Source organism: Ceratotherium simum, chromosome 2, assembly GCF_057802395.1.
Source record: "Ceratotherium simum simum isolate JZ-2026a chromosome 2, ASM5780239v1, whole genome shotgun sequence".
Taxonomy (NCBI): domain Eukaryota; kingdom Metazoa; phylum Chordata; class Mammalia; order Perissodactyla; family Rhinocerotidae; genus Ceratotherium; species Ceratotherium simum.
This window is the reverse complement of record NC_141901.1, coordinates 13,702,074-13,727,192: the sequence shown is the minus strand read 5'-3', so window position 1 is coordinate 13,727,192 and position 25,119 is coordinate 13,702,074. Positions and strand designations below refer to the sequence as shown.

General features: G+C 40.0%; 1 protein-coding gene across 4 annotated transcripts in view; it reads right to left on the bottom strand.

The window, feature by feature from the left end:
• Positions 1-19,557, bottom strand: part of RASAL2 (RAS protein activator like 2) — a 397,309-nt gene extending 377,752 nt beyond the window's left edge. For 2 of the 4 annotated variants that reach the window (XM_014783389.2, XM_087438356.1), the window contains exon 1: positions 18,739-19,557. In XM_014783389.2, the coding sequence (XP_014638875.1) occupies positions 18,739-18,940 (202 nt within the window). In that variant the 5' untranslated portion in view covers positions 18,941-19,557. The remainder of the gene's footprint in view (positions 1-18,738) is intronic. The other 2 variants (XM_004425002.3, XM_004425003.3) reach the window with 1 other exon arrangement.
• Positions 19,558-25,119: the final 5,562 nt, after the last annotated feature.

The window sequence follows — 25,119 nt, the reverse complement described above, 5'->3', positions numbered from 1 at the left end:
TAATTAACATTAGGACTAAAAAAGAAAAACCAGGGCTGGCCCTGTGGCTTAGTGGGTAAGTGCCCGCGCTCCGCTACTGACGGCCCAGGTTCGGATCCTGGGCACACACCGATGCACCGCTTCTCCGGCCATGCTGAGGCCGCCTCCCACATACAGCAACTAGAAGGACATGCAACTATGACATACAACTACCTACTGGGGCTTTAGGGGGAAAAAAAAAAAGGAGGAGGATTGGCAATACATGTTAGCTCAGAGCTGGTCTTCCTCAGCAAAAAAGAGGAGGATTAGCATGGATGTTAGCTTAGGGCTGATCTAAGAAAAACCAAACAATCATCTCAATAGATGCAGAAAATATATTTGACAAAATCCAACATCCATTCCTGATTAAAAAAGAAAACTCTCAAGAAACTAGGAATAGAAGGGAATGTCTTGGGCCGGCCCCATGGCTTAGCGGTTACGTGCACGCGCTCCACTACTGGCGGCCCAGGTTTGGATCCCGGGCGCGCACCGACGCACCACTTCTCCAGCCATGCTGAGGCCACATCCCACATACAGCAACTAGAAGGATGTGCAACTATGACTGACACACGGCTGTCTACTGGGGCTTTGGGGAGACAAAAAAAAAAAGGAGGATTGGCAATAGATGTTAGCTCAGGGCTGGTCCTCCTCAGCAAAAAAGAGGAGGATTAGCATGGATGTTAGCTCAGGGCTGATCTTCCTCAGAAAAAAAAAAAAAAGAAGAACGGAATGTCTTTAAATTGATAAGGGGCATCTACAAGCAAACAAACAAACCTAAAGGTAACATTATACTTCAATGGCAAAAGACTGAAAGCTTTCCCCCTAAGATCAGGAAGAAGGCAAAGATGTCTGCTCTGACCACTTCCACTGAACATTATCCTGGAGGTTCTAGTTGGTGTAATCAGGCAAGGAAAAGTAATAAAAGGCATCCTGATTGGAAAAGAAGTAAAACTGTCTTTATTGGCAGACAATATACATGACCCTTTATATAGAAAAGCCAATAGAATCTACAAAAAATCCACTAGAAATAGCAAGTATAGCAAGGTTGCAGGATACAAGACAAAAACGCAAAAATCTATTGTATTTCTATATACTAGCAACAAATAATTGGAAATTAAATTTTTTTAAATCATAGCATCTACAATCTCATCAAAAATTGCGAAATACTTAGGAGTAAACCTAACAAAAGATGTGCAAGACCTGTACACTGAAAAGTTTGTAGAGAGAAATTAAAGAAGACAAAATATATAAAGAGACGTACGGTGTTCCAGATTGAAAGACTTAATACTGTTAAGATATTAATTCTCCCCAAATTGATATCTAGACTCAACACAATCTCAATCAAAATCCCAGCAGGGTTTTGTGTAAAATTTGTCTAAAATTCATAGGGGCGAATGACCTAGAATAGCCAAAATAACTTTGAAAAAGAAAGTTAGAGGATTTATACCTCACCTCAAAACTTATTATAAATCTATAGTAATCAAAATAGTATCCTTGTAAGTCAAGATAGACAATAGAATGATGGAATGTAATGGGTCCAGATATAGACACACATATATTTGATTGCCAACCAAGGTACAAAGGCATTTGAGCGCAGAAAGAATAGTCTTTTCAACAAATGGTGCTGGAACAATGGTGCTGGTAAAACGGCACAAGCACTTAGAAAAACAGTTTGGCAGTTTCTTAAAATGTACCTCCATATACCTACCATATATGACCCAGTCATTCCATTCTTAGGTATTTGCCCAAGAGAAACAAAATCATATATCTATACAAAGACTTATATGCAAATGTTCACAGATGCTTTGTCATTGCCAAAAAACTGGAAACATAACCCAAATGTTCACTAAAGGTGAACTGATAAATAACTGTGGAATACCCATTCAATGGAATACCACTCAACAACACAAAGGAACTACTGATACATGCAACAACATGGATGAATCTCAAAATATGCTGAATGAAAGAAGCCAGACTAGAAATGAGTACCACATGATTCCATTTATATAAAATTCTCAAAAGTCCAAACTAGTCTATAAAGACAGAAAGCAGATTAGTGATTGTCTGGTGATGGGTTTGGGAGGGATAGAGTAGAAGGATTACAAAGGGATGCAAGGAAACTTCTAAGAAGAAATATATGCTCGTTTTCTTGATTGTGGTGATGGTTTCATAATTATTTACAAATTTCAAAACATATCAAATTATACTTTAAATAAGTGTAGTTTGTTGCATGTCAATTATAATTGTTTTTTAAAGATGTATGAATTGATCAGAATATAAGTCTATAACTCACTTCCTATTGCTAGGTTTCCCATAGCTCAAAAGAATCATACATTTTAAAGAACAGCAATCTATTAGTAGGAAAGAAGTTAAATTTCAGAACTGATTCACACTCTTTATTGTGTATAAATCTTGCTTTAAGTTTTGAGTTCCTGAAATACAAACCTTAGGATATGTCTAAATTATACAGCATATGCTCCATAAGGACAGCCAGGTTTAAGAGGAACTGACTCAGGGGGCCGGCCCCGTGGCTTGGTGGTTAAGTGTGCATGCTCCGCTACAGGCGGCCCGGGTTCGGATCACGGGCGCGCACCGACGCACCACTTGTCCGGCCATGCTGAAGCCACGTCCCACATACAGCAACTAGAAGGATGTGCAACTGTGACATCCAACTATCTACTCGGGCTTTGGGGAAAAAACAGGAGGAAGATTGGCAATAGATGTTAGCTCAGGGCCGGTCTTCCTCAGCAAAAAGAGAAGGATTGGCATGGATGTTAGCTCAGGGCTGATCTTCCTCAAATTAATTAATTAATTAATTAATTAATTAAATAAAAAGAGGAACTAAGATGAAAGCAAACCAGGCCCAACAAGAGGCCAATGTTCCTGGGCTTTTAGGAAAAAAAATATGTGAATTCAATAAGTATCCTAAAATGTCTGTTATAGAGCCAACCTCTGATCAATGTTTGGGTTTACCTGGTTCTATAAAAGTGGATTCTCTTTCTTCGAATTACTGATATTAAAGTGGAGAGCCACTTGAAATGTAAATCCTAGAATAAATAAAGCTACGCTCCAGATGAATAGAATTCATGGTTCTTAAGATTGTGTGGTCTTTTAAATATCACTATTCTCACTGGCTTGATCAAACATAAATAATAGGCCTAGAAAGGCATGCTTTTATAGAAAAAAACCTATTTTCATATTTTGTATTACCGCTCAAAATACCTAAATTTTAGACAGCTAACAGACTTTGTTTAACCTTTTAAATTATAGAAATATTCACACCACTTACCCACATACAGCTTTTTCATGTTGTCTACAGTTAATAAAACTTGGACAACTCTATTAAGACATTACATAACAACATGCCATCCAAAGCATATCCAGCAGATCAAATGTGATTATAGTTACAGTGATAATAAAACACACAGGTAAACTACAGGTTCAAGATTCAAATTAACAAATACCACACTGAATGCTCTTTATAATAACAGTTTGAATTTTTTATCTGTGAGAAGCCAAATTACACAGTAGTTAAGAGCATAAACTCAAGAGCGAACTGCCTGGATTCAAATCCCATGTCAGGCTCTGATTCCTCATCTATAAAATGAGGATAATAATACTATTTACTTCATAGTATAGTTAGGAAGATTAAATAAGTTAATAGGCATAAAGCACTTAGAACTGCCTGGCTCACAGTAAGCACCCAAGAAGTTTTACTTTGTCATTGTTATAATTATGCTCATGATTGTCACTGTTATTAGAGTTAAGATTAATATATAGGTAATCAACACTATCAATTTGAAAAATACAAATATATCTACTAAGAATTAATATAAAAAAAAGAACTTGAATAGACATTACTCCAAAGAAAATACACAAATAGCCAATAAGCACATGAAAAGATGCTCAGCATCACTAATCATTAGGGAAATGCAAATCAAAACCACAATGAGATACCACCTCACACTATTAGGATGGCTATAATCAAAAAGAATGGAGGGTCGGCCCTGTGGCTTAGCGGTTAAGTGCTCGTGCGCCGCTGCTGGCGGCCCGGGTTCGGATCCCCGGGGGCGCACCGACGCACCGCTTCTCTGGCCATGCTGAGGCCGCATCCCACATACAGCAACTAGAAGAATGTGCGAATATGACATACAACTATCTGCTGGGGCTTTGGGGGAAAAAATAAATAAATAAAAATTAAAAAAAAAAAAATGGAAAATTACAAATGTGGGTAAAAATGTGGAAAAACTGAACCCTTGTGCACTGCTGGCAGAAATGTAAAGGAGAAACTGGAACCCTTGTGCATTGCTGGCAGAAATGAAAAAAAGTGCAAGACGCTATGGAAAAGTTTGGCAGTTTTGCAAAGGGTTAAACACAGAACTACCATAAGACCCATCAATTCCACTCTAGGTATATATCCAAAAGAACTGAAAGCAGGATCTTGAAAACATATTTGCACACCAATGTTCATAGCAGCACCATTCACAATAACCAAAAGGTGGAAGCAACCCAAGTGTCCATTGACAGATGAATGGATAAACAAAATATGGTATATACATACACTGGAATATTATTCAGCCATTAAAAAAAAGAAAGAAACTTTGATATATGCTACAAGGATGGATCTTGAAGACATTATGCTTAGTAAAATAAGCCAGACACAGAAGGACAAATATTTAATGATTCTACTTATATAAGGTACCTAGAATAGGCAAATTCATAGGGACAGAAAGTAGAATAGAGGTTACCAGGGGCCAGAGAGGGGAAAAGGGAGAGTTATTGTTTAATAGGTACAGAGTTTTTGTTGGAAATGATACAAAAATTGGGAGTATAGATAATGCTAAGGGTTACACAACATTGTGTATGTATTTAATGTGACTGAATGTACACTTACGAATGGTTAAAATGAAACTTGGTGTGTATATTTTAACACAATAAAAGAAAAAGAATTAATGCAAAAAGAATTTACTGGTTACTCCACCTAGCATCCTCACTTTTATTCCTGCAGTTCACCAGTGAAGAACTCAATATTTGTTCTTACCTACATGGCTCTGAAAGAAGCAGAGAAGCTAGGACAAGACATACTGCTAAACTCTAAAGACAACTCAGAAAAGCATAAAAATGCTACTTTAAACAGCTTGTGACACATTTTAACACCAATATATCAAACTGGAAACAGTAACTCTGAACTTGGATAATAGAGATAGGGTAATCTTTCAAAAAAAGCACTAGATTGGAACTCAGATTCCAATCTTACTCAGATTCTAATCTTACTTCACCAAGAACCTTTATAATTTTATTTATTTATTTTTTACCCCCAAAGCCCCAGTAGATAGTTGTAGGTCATAGCTGCACATCCTTCTAGTTGCTGTATGTGGGACGCGGCCTCAGCATGGCCGGAGAAGCGGTGCGTCAGTGCGTGCCTGGGATCCGAACCCGGGCCGCCAGCAGCAGAGTGCGCACACTTAACCACTAAGCCATGGGGCCGGCCCAAGAACCTTTAAATTACTAACTTTTTCTTTTTTTTTTTTTTTTTTTTTTGTGAGGAAGATCAGTCCTGAGCTAACATCCGATGCCAATGCTCCTCTTTTTGCTGAGGAAGATTGGCCCTGGGCTAACATCCAAGCCCATCTTCCTCTACTTTATATGGGACGCCGCCATTGCATGGCTTGACAAGTGGTGTGTCGGTGTACACCTGGGATCCGAACCTGTAAATCCCGGGCCGCCAAAGCAGAGCGTGCACACTTAACTGCCAGGCCACTAGGCCAGCCCCAAATTACTAACTTTTTCATGCTTACTTCCCCAATAATATGGAGAAACGATTTATCACGTTTCATAAATTTGTTGAAAAAAAAAATGCAGGGTATTTTGAGATTGTAGGAAAAAAACTTTGTAAAAACATATAATTTTACAAAATCTGCTCATAGGAAAATGGAATAACGTTATTGGTTATATAAGGGAAACATTATCATTGCTAACAAAACTACAAGAAAAGAAAGATGACCAGTCAATAGACATTATAACATAAAACCTCTCTCAATCAAGGTCTACACCAAAAATACAACCTGAAGTGCAAATAGTTAAAAATTTCTTCTTAAAGTGATTTCGTGTATACTTGTAAAAGAATGACTTAGGGCTTTCTGACCTGAACAAAACAGCAAGAAATATGGCCTTATCAAATCCTCTAGAGTATCTTTCTCTTTCAACAGGAATCACCACACGATACAGTTCTTTCTTAACTATGTTATCAAGCTAGATTCAAAAAAAGTGTATAAATCTTCAGTCTGTAAAAAGGAAAACTACTACAAAGTCTTTATGAAATCAGAAAATACTAAAGGTAGAGTCATTTTTTAGACATTGAAATGTCGTTTGTCAGCTGGTAGCTACTGCACTGGCCATCTTTTTCAAGGTCTGTCCATTGATACCAACTAATCACCAACCACTTGGGCAAAACGGGTCCGTTTTAAAATAAGAGCATGCACTAGAAAGGCCTTGGTTTCCTTACTCAGGGACATTCTTGAAATTTACAAATATACAGAAAATTGTACACAGTCAAGCCTAAGGGAGCAAGATATTTATATATTATATCCTGACCAAATTTAATTCAAACAAAATTTCCTACAATATTAACTGGATATGGGAATCTTTTTTTCATTTCACTCTGAAACTTCTATATCACTGTTAAACGATTTTGTTCCTTTCTAAGTTTGCTCCTTTCTGACTTTGAAAAGCAAGCTTATGATTACATATTACATGCTAAACAAAACAGCTAACTGATAAAAGAAAATTTGGGTATGACTCCAACTATATAGCATTCTGGAAGAGGCAAAACTATGGAGGCAGTAAAAATATCAGTGGTTGCCAGCGGTATGGAGTAGGGAGAGACGAATAGGAAGAGCACAGAGGATTTTTAGGGCAGTGAAAATATTCTGCATGATACTATAATGGTAGATACATGTCATTATACATTTGTCCAAACCCACAGAACGTACGACACCAAGAACGAACCCTAACGTAAACTATGGACTTTGGGTGATGACGATGTGTTAATGTGGGTTCATTAATGTAACAAATGTACCACTCTGGTCAGGGATGTTGATAATGAGGGAGGCTATGCATATGTGGGAACAGGTAGTATATGGGAAATCTCCATACCATCCTCTCAATTTTGCTATGAATCTAAAAATAAATAAAGTCTTATAGAAAAAAAAAAGAAAATTTGGTTAAATGCTTAATGGTCTATGTACACTATGATTTTTCAGAGTCCAATTCCTATTCCTATCCTTTTTTCCCGAAGAAAAGATTTTAAATTACATTTGTCATTAATATTAGTTCTTGTTGGGCCAGCCCCATGGCTTAGCGGTTAAGTGCACATGCTCCGCTGCTGGCGGCCCAGGTTCGGATCCCGGCACGCACCGACGCACTGCTTCTCTGGCCATGCTGAGGCCACCATCCCACATACAGCAACCAGAAGGATGTGCAACTATGACATACAACTATCTGCTGGGGCTTTAGGGAGAAAAAGGAGGAGGACTGGCAATAGATGTTAGCTCAGAGCTGGTCTTCCTCAGCAAAAAGAGGAGGATTGGCATGGATGTTAGCTCAGGGCTGATCTTCCTCACAAAAAAAAAAAAAAAAACAAAAAAATTAATTCTTGTTACCTTTCCTTGAATTTGCCTTTGTTTGACATTATAATACACTTCCCTAGGACATACCTAAATTAATCCAATGCTGTAAAACTCAGTCATTAACACAGTACTATACCGCATAAGGAGTACACCTCAATCATTCATCCTGCTAAAACCAAATGAACCGATATTCAAATCATGTTGGAAAGAACTTTCATGAATGTCAATTCCTTCTTAATACTCTGAAAAACAAAGAGCAAAAGGGGAACACAGACAGCTGAGATAAAAGGCACCAACTATATTTTTCCTAGAATATCTAAAATATTATGTGTCTGTGTCAGGTTATTTCAATTGGAGAGTCTAACATAGTTTTAAAAAGGCCATGGTCATGGATTCAACCTTTAGCAGACCAACTGCTTTGACTCTATACTCACGCCCTTCCCTCCTTCACCTGGAGATATGCCATTAATCAAAAGGAACACCATTGGAAAAACAATTCAGTTTCTGAAGGACAGTGTTATAAGCAATAGAACTCTGAGGACATTCAATATGTGCTAAATAATGTTTAAGGTGCTACATGAAATCTATGTAAAAATATTTCAATATGTTGAAAGGAGCAATACAAAAGTAGGACTTAAAGTTATGAGCCATACTTTCATATACTTGTAGCAGGAATTGCTTTCCAGGAAGGAGGCACCAATTTGGCACCAAGTCTCAGGCCTTTAAAAACACACTCTTGGCCGGCCCTGTGGCTTAGCGGTTAAGTGTGCGCGCTCCGCTGCTGGCGGCCCGGGTTCGGATCCCGGGCGCGCACCAACGCACCACTTCTCCGGCCATGCTGAGGCTGCGTCCCACATATGGCAACTGGAAGGATGTGCAACTATGACATACAACTATCTACCGGGGCTTTGGGGGAAAAATAAATAAAATTATAAAAAAATAAAAAATAGTAAAAAAAATAAAAATAAAAACACACTCTTCTAGGAATTCAGCCTAAGGAAATGGCTAGAAGTTCAATTCAAAGACTTCTGAGCAAAGACAATCAGTAGACTGTTAGTATAAAAATTTTGAAAAATGTTAATGTCTAAAATAGGATAATGGTTAAATAAGTTATGTTAAATAAGAGTCATTAACAAATTATATTTTCATATTATAAAAACCTCAGTAACAAAGCAGCGTGACACTGGCATATGCATATAGACAGACCAACAGAATAGAAAACCTTGAAATAAACCAAAATACTGTTACCGCACCAGGTCCGTTTTTGCCCGCCGCCCAGAAAGCCAATGACCGAGATGATGAGATTGCAGAGAGAGAAGGTTTAATCACAAGGCAGCAAAGTGAGGAAAACGGAGAACAAGTCTCAAATTCGCCTCCCTGAAAATAGGGACTCAGGAGTATTTATGGGGAAAGAGCAAGGTGGTCTGAAATGATTGGAGGTGAGGAGAGATGAGGTAATTGATGATCTGTGCAAGCGTAGTCAGCCTTCATGCCTCTTCGTAGGACACATGTTCACAGAATGGCGGCATTAGCATGCCCTGAGGGTGGAGTTCCAACCTCTTGCCATCAAAAGGGCTCAGTTGATGGGTTGGTGGTCTCAATCCAGCCTGAAGTGGACAAGTGGTTCAGTTCCTAGAAAAAAATAGCTCCAACACCCATTACCATAGTAACCCAGGCTCCAGGGAGATGTCATCTATAGGAACCTAGTGGGAGTCAGACAGCATATTGCCCAAACAGCACAGTTAACAATGAGTAAGTTTATCATGCGGATTTAAGTCTTCATTTTCCATTCTGATAAGTTTTTAGGTAAGGCCATCCCCCACCCCCTTCCTGGTACAGGGAAGAAGATACATTTACAAATGGAAATTTTCTTTACACATGTAAATGTCTCTCATACAGGGTAACTAGAACTAAGAAGGGGTGTAGCACAACCCACCCAGGTACCCGGAGATATCTATAGTAATGGCCTTTTCTGGAGGCAGGCCTCCTATCCCAAACTCCTTTGGTCAGTTAGTGGGGGTGGGGGTCAAAATGTCATTCAGGCAGAGACATATTTTGAGTTCCCAAATTCCAATCCCCATAGTTACTAGCAGCTTAATCATCAACGGCTGTTTGCCGGTTACAATACAAATGGCAATCTATCTAGTAAAGGATAGAGGAGTCTCAAATCAGTGGGTAAAAGACAGATTATTCAACAAATAGTTTTAGGACAACTGGAAAGCCATCTTTCTAAAAACGAAATTGTATCCATATCTCGTATCAGGATGAATTCCAAATGGATCAAAGATTTAAATGTGGAAAATGAAAACAAAGTACTAGACAAACCATGGGGAGAATTATTTTATAACCTCAGAATGGGAAAGACCATTCTAATTAAGACATAAAACCAAAAAGCCATAAAAGAAAAGACTGATACATCCAACTGCTTAAAAATAATTTCCTCATGGAGGGAAGGGAAAAAAAAAAAAGACAAATGAAAATACTGGCAACTCATCGTAGCAGATAAAGGGCTCTTTACTTAATATAGTAAGAGTTCCTACAAATCACTAAGAAAAAGATCCAACAACCCAATAAAAATGGGCAAAAGATATGTACAGTTCACAGAAAAGGATATATTTAAATAGCTCTTAAACTTGAAAAAAAATTCAATCACACTTAATGTAAGAGATATGAAAAATTAAACTAAGACACTATTTTTTCACTTTCAGATTGTAAGATTTAAAAATTCCTGATAATTCCCTATGTGTGGGGAGATAGGCAATCTCATCCATTGCTGGTGAAATATAAATAGGTACAACCCCTAAGAAGAGCAATTGGGAATATTTTTCAAAATTACAAATACACATATCTTTGACCTAGCAATTCCAATTCTATTAATTTTTCTTACAGATATACACAAGCAAAATTGCTTATATTCAAGATTATTCACTGCACTCTCACTTGTACCAGCAAAACTTGGGAACTGATTAAATAAATTATGATACATCCAGGCATTATGCAGCCATAAAAAGAATGAGGAAATGCTCTACAAATTGACAGGAAAATATATCCAATATATATTAATAAGTGTGTGTGGAGGGGGGATGTGAGGTAGGAATAACACAAGGTGCAGATCAAGTCCCATAATGGGTTATCATTTATGTAAAAAAGGAGAAAAAAGCACATACACAGTAAAAACTATGATAATATCAATTCAGATATAAAGCCATTAACAACTGGCTCCAGACCCCCAGATCTCCCAGTCAACCTCCCTTTTGCAGGCTTACTCCAGTCATTTCACTAACCTTGCAACAACATCACCCTGCATTTTTTTTAAACTAAATTTCTTGGACCCCATTCTTGGCAGTTTTTACACATCAATCTATCTATTTATCTGCCTCTATGTGCATGCAATAGGTATGGAAGACATACACAAGAATTTCAAACATTTATTGATTGTGTGGAAGGGACAATGATTGCCTGCCAGATGGCAAGACAGGGGTGGGGAGGAGGGGTGAGAGAGACCTCATAGAATATCCTTTTTACACCTTCTGAATTTTGAAAGAAAATGTATTACCTATTTTTAAAATTAAAATTATATGTGAAAAATTTTAAACTCTCTCAAAAACATGAGAAAATATACTGTTAAGAGAAAAAAGGCAGGACATAAAATATATGCAGTATGATACCAAGTATGTACAAAAATGTACATTTGTACACAGAAGAGACTGGAATAAAATATTAAAAGAATAGTTATTTCTGAGACATGAAATTACAGACAATTTTGATTTTCTTTGGATTCTTCTCATAATTCAAATTCTTTAAGCACAGGTTATATTCATAATTAGAAAAAGGTATTAATTTTTTAATGATTGAATTAGAGAGGTTAGAAATTAAAAAGAAAGGTAGAAAGGTATTAGGTATTTCCAGGGTTCTAAGCATCATAAATGAAACAGTCAAATTTCCTTAAAATATCACTTCCAATGGCAGAATAAGGAATTTATGGATAAGGGATTTAGGAAAACAGATGAAAAATATCTAATCTGTCCTCTTAAGGATCATTGTGAGATTATTCTCATCCTCCTACTTTCTGGATGTTTTGTCCATTTTTGTTTTCTGTTACCTAGGTAATAGTATTGCCAGCATTTCCCTTAAAGGCTGTGAAACTAACAATCTGGTATTTCTCACTGTCGAGTTTTCCTGACCTTCAGCTTTGAAAGGCCATCTCCCTAAGGGAAAGCAGTAAGATCTAGAAGCTAAAACAGGAGGCTGAGGAATCTGAGGTTAAGAGTTCTAATCCTGACAAACTGTGGAATTTGTCTCCAATTTTGGGAATAAACTAAACTTCCTGAGTCAGTTTCCTTAATGAGGAAACTTACAGGATTGTTTTGAAAAATATTTAGGACTTTAAAGTTTCTTTGTAACTTTTCACACTATTCTTCTGAATTTTGTTTTCTTGCCTTACTTTAAATATTTTCCTCTCTAAATTTTCACCCTCCCAAACAGTATCTGCAAGTATTACCAATCTCTTAGACTCAGGAGGAGCATAGGGGGTACTTTTAGAAAGCCTACTGAAAATGACACAATGTGAAGAGAACTTGAGCAATGCTGAAGACAATTTATGGAGGAATAAGAATGCAATCACGATCTAAATTGGACCCTTATGAGCAAAGCAAACACAGACAACTAATTAATGTAACCAACACTTGGTAAGGGAAGGTAAAACTCAGACTCCCAACATTTGAAACGCTGCTACAGACATAAGATGATAACTTCTGTATCACAGGCAAGCAAAGGAAGTTTTGTCACGCCTTCAAGGGTTCAATTTTCATTGCTTTTTGTTTACAGCACACCCACTAACACCAATGCGCTGGGCCTCAGAACGTCTTTTTCCCTACTATTTGCATATCAGGTACCTCTTGATGGCTGCCTGGCACTAGAAAATAAGCTACATTAAATTTATAAAAGGTTCTCTACCTACAGGTCTTGAGGAGCACTTGATAGCCTTCAGAAGAAAGGTGTTTTTACAAACATCAGAGAGCAATTATCCCTCTGACAAGACAGGATAAAGCAAATCCAGCAGTGCTCTCTGCCAACTTCAAACTCCTCCTCCTGGTTAACAAGACCAAACACCTCTCTAGTTACTTAAAAATTATTCCAATAGGGAGGGACAAGGGAGCAGACAGCTGAATTTTTTCTAGATTAACTCAGTCATTAGTCTAATGCTTTTTTGTGGTTCACCTACTTAAAAGGTGATCAGATCACTCTGTGCTAGTGAAAAGAGCAACTGAGAAGAACAATTACATAAACCCTCCCTTCAACTTACCTCATCCTTCTTCCTAATGAAACAAAGCTTTGGAAACCACTGCCTTGCCACCATTTCCTTAGAAATCTCAATAAAGCCTACTTTCTCTGTCATGTGAATACTTTTTCTTTTCCTTAGCAAATCAGAGAAATTTATTTCATTCAACATAATTAGACACAACTGTATATCATTTTTAAAAGTGTATGCACTGAATTTTATTATCTGAAAAAGATAAAGGCAATCATTATAAACCTACTATTATCAAATAAAGAAGGGTGTTCCAGAACTTCATATAATTTACGTCAGAAAATTTGTACAGACCCTCAATTCCATACCTACAATTCCTAAATACAAAAAGCTCTGAAAACCAAAGCTTTTTTCATAACTTTTCTAGCACTACAATCTGACCCACACTGACATAAAATCATTTCTAGTCTCATACCATACTTAACGTGAACATTCCTTTGTTTAATTGCAGAAATATAACACAACTGAACCCTGGATGTTGCTCCAGACCCCAGTAGGGGGTTATGTCACTGTATATATACCGTATTTCCTAAAATCAAAAAATTTTGAATTCTGAAACACTCTAGTCCAAATGATTTTGGAAAAGAGACTGCTGACGTATAGTTCTACTCTTCAAAAATATTTTCATTCTTTGAAAATGAAATAGCAATAAACCAACATGATAGAGTAGAGAAATACTAACGTGTTATAGAGGAAACTGTCCATCATCTGTAAACATTAACAGAACACACAATTTAAATGAGACATACAAACTTTCTCGCAAAGGAAGAAAACAATGGGGCTATTTTAAATCAATATAATTTAAAACAAATAGTATATGCCTAGGCATTCTTGCAAGTTCTTATTTTAGTAAAGAATTGTCTACTAATATGTATAAAATGTATTTGGAGATCATGTGTCAACACTCAAAGTCAATGCCACATTCTAAGTATTAAACATAAGCTCAGGAGGGCTGGCCCCGCGGCTTAGCGGTTAAGTGCGCGTGCTCCGCTGCTGGCGGCCCGGGTTCGGATCCCGGGCGCGCACCGACGCACTGCTTCTCCGGCCATGCTGAGGCCGTGTCCCCATACAGCAACTAGAGAGATGTGCAGCTATGACATACAACAATCTACTGGGGCTTCGGAGGGAAAAAATAAACAAATAAAATCTTTAAACATAAGCTCAAGATCCCAAGAATTCCTAAAATATTAATACTGGTTTGTAGAAGCTCAATTAACAGTATTAAGGAAATTAAAACACTTAAGTAACATGAACACGTTTGGGGATGTAATGGGTACGCATTCACTGATTTTCTTCTAGCAATCAACTAGCTAGAGCACAAAAAACTTTTAGTCTTGGTTGAACAATTTCATTCATCTACACATTAACAAAAAACAGGCGTCAAGAGGTGCATATTTAAGACGTGAGAATGAGTGATTCGTTAAGAATATTCAAAGTTAGTTATGTTAAGAACATTCTGTATAATGCCAGTGAGTCACATCCAATTCATACTGGACCGAAATGAAACAACTTCCTGGACTTGTTACTGGTTGCAACATTTTAAGTAAATACAGAGACATATTCTCTAAAAATGCAATAACATATATCTTATCCTCTGTTTTAATTTGTGAAGCATACTCAATATTATTTATTACAACCAGGTAAGACTTCTGCCCCCATCAACTCACATCCAGTTCACGAGAAATTCTTATCAAATTGCCATTGCCACTTTTCTAGAATTATATGGTAGTTGATGCAGTATGATTAATTCCCTTTTTCTTCTGCTCCCTGAAATAGTATCAGCCTTTAGAAATTCTCCAGTAGGTCCCTATCAGTCATCAATAAACAATGAGCTGTATACTAGCTTAACGGTAAACAATAATGTTGACGTTATTTATTTTATTAACTGAATATTTTAGGTAAGACCTCTGATACTATTAAATTAAAAATATTTGATTTCTTGGTGACCGCTTTCTTGTGATAACTATATGTCCCTTCTAGCTATCCAAGAGCACATCTGTGCATACACTTGCAGACCTGTTGTGCTCACGCGTGCAGAACTCCAATGCAGGAACTGCTAGAGAGGGGTATCTTAAATTTCTCCCAAATAGTGTCCTACACTCACCATCCATTCATGGTAAAGTAGTTGATTTTAATGTTCTCATTGTTGACCAGAAAGCACAGACAGTGAGGCTGGCTCTGCCGCTCCCGTTTCCTTTTGCTAGGCTGCTGGGCTTTTTCAGCCAATTGACTTTGCTTTGAGGCTATAAATATCTGAAAAATGTTCTGCATTTGATGCTGTTGGATTCTGCATCCATATTTAGCTGTTTGTGGCATGCCTTTGTTTAAGCTACTCTACCACCCATACAATCAGTTAGGGTGAGCTCTGAATGGTCAAAGGACAGATGGATCAACATTCAACAGACAATGACTTAGGAATAGCAAGGTACCAATCTGCTAGACATGGTGACAATGAAGGGGGTGGCAAGATAGGAATACAAAGATAAACAAAATAGACTCCCTGGTGTCAAAAATTTTATAATCTTGACAGGGCATGAGCACAACTTATTATAATACTGGAGTAAAGCAAATGAAACATTTTACAACTGAAAGAAAAGGAAGAATAGGACAGCATAAATATTTTCTTAGCTGTGTATCAAAGATGTGCATTTGTTTGTGTTCTAAACATAGATCCACCTATTATAAAACTCTGTACATATTCCAAAGAAGTTTTCCAATCATAGCAATACACAAAACTCTGGATATACGTATTATCTACCAAAGAGCCTGACCTGTCAATAGCAAACTCTAAACAGTGTCTAGTCTTCAAATTTTGCTTCAAGTGAGGCAAACTAAGAAAATATTGTTTCTAAAAGTTTCTGTTAAGATATTCTTTGGGGGAGGGGTACTTTTGTTGTTGTTTGTAAACTGATTTCAAACATAAGTCTATTGCAGAGGATGTGAACCATAGCCAGAAGCCAGCAGCACTTAATACATCTCCTTATTTTGCATCCTATCTTTAAAACCAGAATGGCTATTTTAGGTTAGGTCTCAAAACTGAATGAGCTAGACCTGAGCAAGATCCCCATTCCCACCTTCCTATCTTGTGAAAACATTCCAAACAAATGTACATCTGCCCTCAACATTTCTTCTTTCAAAACTCAGTTCACTGACCTTTTGACAAAAGTGCTCCCCAGAATCCCCCGACGATCATGATTTAAACACCTTAAGTTAGGGGCTTGCTTGATGCCTGGCCCCAAGAGTTAGGCTGGAATTAGTAGGCCAAGTCGTAGGTAAAATACTAGGCCAGGTCATAGAATCAGACAACTCTAAAGCTAAAATGGACCAGAAATACCAATTACTCCAGATTCCACATTTTATGTAGAAACCTAGACCCACAGAGTTAAAATTACTTACCCAAAGTTAGACCACCAATTTGTGGCAAAGGCACAATGAAAACCCAGGTTCTCAACCCCTAGTTGTATACTCTAGTTTCTCAGTTTCCAGATTTCTTTAAAAAACATTAGACTACACTCATCAAAGTCTCTTTAAATTGTGTAGAAGAACCTGAATGTTCCAAAATAATCAAGTTCTTGAACACACAAAACAAGTAAACAAGAAAACCAAAACAAACTAGAGTTTTCCAAATTGATTTTCTACATTCTATTCTTTTTACTTCACAGCTTTTCCAAGAGTTATACAATAAGCAATTTAAAAACTAGCTACGGACATAGAAAAACCGAGAGTCATTCAGATAGTTTTAGAATATTTACATCAAACTAAAGACAACAAAGGAGTATCCAGGATGAGCTGCCCTAGAGGAAGGAAAGTAGCAGTATTAAACAGTAAATAAAAACAACTTCCGGTTAATTGACAGGGAAGACAAAAAAGTTACAATGCAGTGGAAAGTCTGCAACTTGGCTCTGAAATACACAGTATGTGTGTGTGTGAGAGAAAATATATATGTATGCATATATTTACATGTATATTTAAGAATATATATGTACACATATTCATGCACATACACACACACAGCTCTCACAAAGCTACAGCTCTAGGAATGGACTACAAAAACAAGCACGTATTTTTATGGGTTACTTGCAAAGAATGATAGTTAACACTAGGTCTAGAAAACCCAGACAGAATAGTTTTGGACACTAAAATATTGAATTATCATATATACATAATCTTGCAGTAACATGGCCCTATCTCGAACTTCATCTAAAAAACAATATGCCAAAGAAGTGTGTAAGGATACGAATGAGGATAGAATGGGAAAATGTAACCACAATATACTCTAATTCAAGCTCATTTTCAGATACTCATCAACCTTTGTTAAGACCTACCAGCTAAGTGGGCTTAGCAGTGGATGGAAGATCAGGCACTAAAGTTTTTAATCTGCTGAGAATGAACTGGGTGACCCTGCATCATTTCCCATTTCTTTGCTTTAATTCTTTTAGTTAATTAGAATAACATCAAGAAACATTTATAAACATCCAGCAAAATACAAAGTGGTACATACATAAATCCTTAAGAATTGGTTATAAGAATTACTGGATTTTTAGAACTGAAAGGGCCATTAAAAGATTATTTAATCCAATCCACTCATTTTGCAGATGAGGAATCAGAGGACAAAAAAGTGACTTGATCTGCCCCAAACAGCAACTTAGTGACTGGACTGAGACAAAAACTCAAATCTCTGGACTCCTAGGTCTGTGATCTTTCTGATAGTGATAGACTTGAACTGAAATCAACCGAACTATCCAGAGAGATAACTTCTAAATCTTGGTCACTCTTGAATAGTAAACACACCCTGTTCAGAAGGATGAAGAAAAAAACCATAATGTACTTGATCACTGCAGGCTTAGATGTACACGACAGCAGGATAACATCTTAACATTGTGTCTGATCCCAGGTGCTTCAAATTTGCCATCTTATACTCAGCCACATTACTAATATCTTTTGTGTTCATGTGAGCTAAGTAATAAACATCTTGACGTTTCAATATTTTGGAAAGCCACAGCTCAGTCCTGAATGCCAGGCTATAAATCCTTGGGCTATGAGTTTTCAAAACCAGCGTGGTTTTAATGTTGCCACAAGGCTCACCCTAATAGAATCTCATCATTCCGTTTTAATTAAAGAGGTGGTTACTAGGAATACAAAAAAGGGAAAGTTTTAGTGTGTTCATCACTTTTAACTTGCTGAGTAGCAATCCAGTCACTTTACAAAGAGAACCAGAAACAACAGTGCAAGCTGAAACAATCCACACCCCCTGGACTAAGAGGTTGCCTTTGGAGGGTGAGGTTCAGAAAGAGGTTATAGATTAGTCTGTTCCCACCAAATAAATATTTTTGTTCCCAAAAATAAATATTTTTGGTTTTTTATTTTATTATTATCCTCTGCTAAGCTTTTTCATAATATCTTGGTTTCCAGCCTTGCCTCACTTACGAGAAAGAAATGAAAGCCCATTCACTTGCTTTCACGGTGTGTTCCATCATACCTTCTTGAAGATCGGTTGACAGTTCCCTGGAAGTAATCACCTAAGAATTACGTCTGCATAGCCCAGCTCCACCTTAAATTTACTGCAGGTGCCTGAAAAGGTCCAAAGACCATTCTGAGTCACATCTCTCTACCCAAGTGCTAGTCCGGAGAAACTTGTCAGAAATGCACCCCAGAACAAAAAAGGATGTGGGAAACTGACCCAGGATGGATCGGACTGAGAATAGGACTGAGACTAGGGAATGAATTTAGCCTGAGCAAAGATAAGAAACACCAGCCTCTACGATGGCCTGGGGTCCTTACCGTACACCCGGACCCAGCTCTGTTGCTGGCACACGGACTCCAGAAGAATCCGATCCAACATGCCACCGGCCACGGCCCCACTGACTGGGACAACAGCGTCCAGCTCTTCCGGCGGGAGCGGCGAGTCGGACTCCAGTCCCGGGAACATCTCCGGCCAGGACAGCGCCTCTGCGGCTCCTCCGGACGACGGGGAGAGCTCCATGGTGCCCCGGAGGGACAAGGCGGCGGCGGCGGGGCGGGCAAGCGGCTCCGCGCCCTGTCTGCGGGAAGGGGAGGAGGAGAGCGCAGCAGCGGGGGCAGGACCCGAGCGGCGGCCGGCGCGGACCCGGTTCACCTCCTTCCCCGCCGCCCACTGCCCGCGGCTCGGGCGCTGCAGCCCACCTGCAGCCGGCGGGCGGGACCCAGGCCGGGAGGCGGGTCCAGCGTGGCCCCGGCCGGGGGTGGGTCCGGACTCAGGTGTGGGTCCCTCCCGGGAGGGGACGTGGAAGCACCCGGGAGGGGCGGCTCGCCCGCCTGGTGCCTGAGAGCCGCCTTCCTTATCCCCCAACGACGTCTCTTGCGGCCAGACCGGGATCGGGCTGGGGATGGAGTGGGACCGGGCAGGGCTGGGCTGGGGGCGTCGCCGCCAGGGGCCGCCCCCTCTGACCGGCTCCCGCCGCCGCCGCCGCCTCAGGGGCTCCGAGTGTCCGCTCCCTCAGCCTGAGGGGGGCCGGTGGCCCCGAGTTCTCGCCCGCCTCTCCTCAGCCCCCACCCAGGAATGAGCCGGCCCGCGCCCCTAACTCTCCGGCCGCGGCTCCGGCTCCTGCTCCGCCGCGGATCCCACAAGCCCGGCGGCCGCGGCGGTGGCGGCGGCAGGCGGCATCCCAGGGTGATAGGCCGGAGCAATCGAGGGCCGAGAGCCCAGCCGCGTGTGCAATCGAGTAACGAAGCAGAGGAGGAACTGCCACCGAAGGCAGGAAGAATCGGACACCGAATTATTCATCTGGCCAGTCCCGCCTACTTCCCAAATACCCTCTCCTGGACCGCCCGGCAGTGCGTAGTCCAGGTCTCCCGAGCCGCGGTGGAGGCGGGCAGGAAAAGGGGTGCGGGAAATTTGAAAAGAAAGGAAACGAGTTTACCTTTCCCCGCTTCCACCCTTTTCCTCTTATGTGTGTATTTCTGTTTTTATTTGTTGGGACCAACATTTCTTTCTTATTGGACGAAGAGATTTGGAGAAGTTGCTTTATGTCACGGTTACTCCGAGTTGGCAGCGGGGTCTGGGATTGTGTGATATGTGTGGGATCCGCGCTCTGCGCCCTGTCCGCTCTGAATCTGGACTTGTCATCGGTTTAGAATAGCATGGTTAAGAAGTGTGGTGTGGATTGATGGACGGGCCTCGCAAGCACATGCAATGCTCGAAAGCCCAGTATTTTTTTTTTTTTTTAAAGATTTTATTTATTTATTTTTTTCCCCCCCAAAGCCCCAGTAGATAGTTGTATGTCATAGCTGCACATCCTTCTAGTTGCTGTATGTGGGACGCGGCCTCAGCATAGCCGGAGAAGTGGCGTGTCGGTGCGCGCCCGGGATCCGAACCTGGGCCGCCAGCAGCAGAGCGCGAGCACTTAACCACTAAGCCACGGGGCCGGCCCTCGAAAGCCCAGTATTAACCAAACTTATTTCTCTTTTTTTGCCTTTGATCTTTGTGCAATTTGTTGGCTTTTTTTCCTCTAATGATGTCACTTGCGTTTTATTTTTGGTCTGCTTGTAGACTCTGTCTCCCTTGACCTTGGCTTTAATTTTATGCCCACCCAAGGCGGTATTCACCAGTTCAGGTTTAAGAGATTGCTGGCAAAATAATAATTTTAAAGTTGAAACTAGCACCTTGCACATAGTAGGTCTCCAACAATGTTTCTTGAACATGGCTACTTAAAATGGAGCAAGATTTCCACAGTATATGTTGCTTCTTTTTTTTTAAACACATTTTTGGGGGTTTAGTTTAGTGGTGTTTTCCCCCCATTTATCCCTACTTTGCACAGAGACTGGTCTATAAGGGGACATCTTCGTTTGCTGGTTTTGTGGGATCCTATTGTGTTGTTTGGGCTTTTTGAGAGCTATGAAGATGCATTTTGTAATTTTCTCCAAACTCTTATCTAATTTTTTTTAATTTTATTTATTTTTTTTTTCCCCCAAAGCCCCAGTAGATAGTTGTATATCATAGCTGCACAGGCCGGAGAGGTGGTGTGTCAGTGCGCACCCGAGATCGGAACCTGGGCCCCCAGCAGCGGAGCGCGTGCACCTAACCGCTAAGCCACTGGCCGGCCCTCCAAACTTTTATTTAAAGTAACAGTATTTCAGAAGCAACCCAAGTGTCCCTCGACTGATGAATGGATAAAGAAGATGTGGTGTATGTATACACCATGGAATACTACTCAGCCATAAAGAAAGACAAAATCGTCCCATTTGCAACAACATGGATGGACCTGGAGGGTATTAAGTGAAATAAGCCAGAAAGAGCAAGACAAACAGGGCATGATTTCACTCATATGTGGAAGATAAACCAACACACGCACAGATAGAACTGTTTGGTGATTACCAGGGGCTAGAGGGGGTGGGGGGTGGGCACAAGGAGTGGAGGGATGCACTTATATGGTGACATAAACAATAATGTACAAAAATTTCACAATAAAAAAATAAAAATATATATATATAAAAATAAATAAAGTAACAGTATTTCAAAGCAAGAAGTGACTGTAGAGATAATCTCATCCCGCCTCTTGTTTAACAGGTGAGGAAACTGAGGAACAGTTACCTGGCAAATCAACCACGAATACAGATAGGTCTGCAATGTCTCAGTGATATTGATTACTTCGACTTTGTTCCTCAAGAACCTTTCCTGATTAAGCTGGCTGATATGTGGCTTGGTGATGTATTGGAGTGATCCTTTCCAATATCTAGAACACTGATTTCTTATCTGTCTCCTTAGTCACACTTCCAAGTCTAAACCATGGTATTCTTCAATGCTTGACTGGACAGGGGAAGATGTTGAAGCTCGGAGACTACAGGGCCTGGCACTGAACAAAGCTAGAGCATTTTTATTTATACTAAATACTGTTGAAGTCATGGTAACAGAAGTTAGAGAGACGTGAATAATGGGCATCAGATGTACAAATCTGAGCATCTCTTTATTAGTCAATATATAAGGAATTTATTTTCCCCAGCAATTATCTCAAAGCAGCGTCAGGAGTGGTGTATGAAACATGCACAGAGGTTTTTAATCAAGCTTGCTCTCTCATGGCTTCATCCATTCTTGAGCTGAAGAAAAAGCTTCTGCCAACCCCCAGTAATCCTTTTTTCATCTAGACTCTCTAAGTCCTCGTCCCTGCCTCACCTCCCCATCTGACCCCAGACTAGCTGCAGTTGTTATCTAGTTGCCTAAGTAATAGTATGTCTGGAATTTATCTAATTTATATTTATAAATATATAATTGCATATATTATATATATAATTATATTCTAATTAAATTTATAATTTAAAGAGAAAATACTTTTACAACCTGAACAATAATTCTGTGAGATAAGCAGAACCAGTATTTTTTAAATCACCATTTAGCCAGTGAAAAAAATTGGAGCATCGAATTCTATTAAGCAACCCACCTAAAGTAACATAGCTAGTTAGAAGACAGATTAAAATGCTAGTCTCCTAATTTTTTAATTCACTGATGAATCTGGACTCCTTAAGGGTTTTTGTTGTTGTTGTTGTTCCTTTGGTGGGTAGGGTTGTGCTAACAGTTGTGGAGCCAAAAGTAAATATTTCATGGTTTTTGCAAATTATTATCACTTAAGAAAAATATTGAAGAAAAACAAAACAAACAAACAAAAGTGATAAACCAATTTGCATTGCTGGGAGGCAGTTAATCCTACTTCGATTTATACCAGTGGTATCTCCCTGGTGTAATCCCAGATCTTAACGTGAAGATAACTCCTTGGCTGATAAAGTCTTAGTTTACATTGTAGTTTGCAAACAGGCCTTTGTGTGTGAACTACAATAGAGCTAAAGTCTCATTTGCCTGCCTGCCCAAGCCCTCCTCTTTTTTCCTCCCTCTAGAGCTTCAGACACCAAGCTCACAGAGGTGATCTACATATTTATTGTCATTGGAATTCAACTCCAAGAATCAAACCCAAGACCCAGGACAAGAGGGAACTAAATATTGGGGAATTTAGGAGGAGAAAAAATGATCTTAAATTCCCCTGGTAATAGTCTGAAAAACAAAGGCTGGCAGTAATCTGGGATGTCCAAAAGAAAGAAAGAGGCCTTGGGTTCTGAGTACACATCACCAACATTAAGGAGAGATGAGGATTTGGAATCTTGGCTGTCACAATCTTGGCGTGTCCAATTTCCTCTGTCTGTCAGAAAGCACACACACATAAGAGGTTCCCTCTTCACAAAAGCTCTTAACTATTTTCTTATAGCTAGTCCCTATCTAGACACCACCTCTACGCAGCTAATCCCCCAAGCAGTAATGCAGCTTTTAAACTGCGTTTCACCAGCCGCTCCCTTTCAATATTCCCTCTCCCCTTGGACACAATGATGCAGGACTCTCCTGATTATATTCTATAACATTGACCATGCCCAGTTCATCATAAGGGAAGAATTTAGACAATTTAGATTCTGTTGTCCGTGTTCCTCCTGCCTCACTCTCCAATTCCCTGGGGCTCTATTCACTTCTATGATTTCAACTCGCACTTGGGTAATGTTGCCTCTGAGATGCCCATCTCCAACCCCATCCACAGTACTGAGGTTGAGTCAGGAGTTCATAAATGTTGAACACCTCTGCCAAGATATGCTTCCTGGGGGCCGGCCCGGTGGCCTAGCAGTTAAGTTCCCGCGCTCCGCTTCCTGGGCCCGGGTTCTTGGGTTCAGATCCCTGGGGAGGAGGGACGCACTGCTTGTCAAGCCATGCTGTGGTGGCATCCCATATAAAGTAGAGGAAGATGGGCACGGGTGTTAGCCCAGGGCCAATCTTCCTCAGCAAAAAGAGGAGGATTGGCCACAGATGTTAGCTCAGGGCTAATCTTCCTCACACACTCACACTCACACTCACACACACACACACACACAAGATATGCTTCCTGTACTTCAGACTCGATGCCTGGAAAGTGAACTCTTTCCCTCTTTCCCCGTCCCAACAACCTTCCCTTCTGGAATTTCCTTTTTATGTTAGTTGAACTAGTAGGTTCAACCTCAGACTTGCTTAAACATGAAGTTACCTTGGAGTCCTCTCCTCCACCCTAGCTTGCATAAATCCAATCGCTGCTTTCCGTTCCCAGTGACACCATCCTAGCTCAGGCCTGGTTAGCTTTCACCAGGATTATGCATTAGCTTTTTAGCTGTCCTCCTTCCCCTGAGGCCTTTCCACCTCTAGTTCATGCTACATGCTGTACTGTAGGTGAATTACCCTAAGGCACAGTTTAGACCAGGTCACATCCAAGCTCAAAAACAGCTCCCAGCTGCCTTCTGAGTAAAATGCATGCTCTACTGAGATTAAAAGGGCCTTCCAAATGTGGTCCTGAACCACCACTACTACCTGACGCATTGCCTGTGCTCAGCCAACCCAAATGGCTCACTGTTCCCCAAATACATCAGCACTTTCCTTGCCCCTTGCCCCTGCTTGTTTCTTATGTCAGGAATGTCCTTTCCTCCATCTCTGCCTGCTAAAAACCCAACATTCAAGCCCTACTCCCTCCACCAAATGCCAATGTCCTCCTCCAGCAAGTCATTCCCTATCCTCCAAGCTGCCAATGATCTCTGCCTCCTCTGAGTTCCCATGGTATTTGTTCCTGTCTGCCTTCTGGAACCAATCATAGTATTTCTTGTAGTATAGTCCTATGCGTAACTCAAATATCTGCTATTAGGTTATCATCTTGAAGGCAAAGGCCTTGTGTTATTCATGTTTATCCCCCACAATGTCTTTCACGTATCAACCGCTCAATGAAACCAGAAGCCAGGAAACAAGAAATTAAACTGAAAAAGAAAACCCGGTTGGGTTCATAGATGTTTGGCGCTGCAAAAGAAACTAAAAAAGCAATTTAATGAACTCAGCCATGCACCCCCCATTCTGTCCCCTGCCCCTCCCCCATTTAAAAAATAAACATACCTAGACCAGGAAAATGACATGGCTTGCTGAAGGTCACACAACTAGTGACAGGGGAAGGATTAGAATTCAGATCTCCTGAATCTCAAGTCATCAATTCCATCAACACATTGTTTCCTTCTTGCCCTTTTCTGTGCTTCTCTAAATGAATATTTTTCTTGTTGATAAAGGTTTCCTCAGTAACTTTATTCTTTTACATATCATTTAAGCTTAAAGCATTTGTGCCACATTCCTGGCCCCACATATAATTT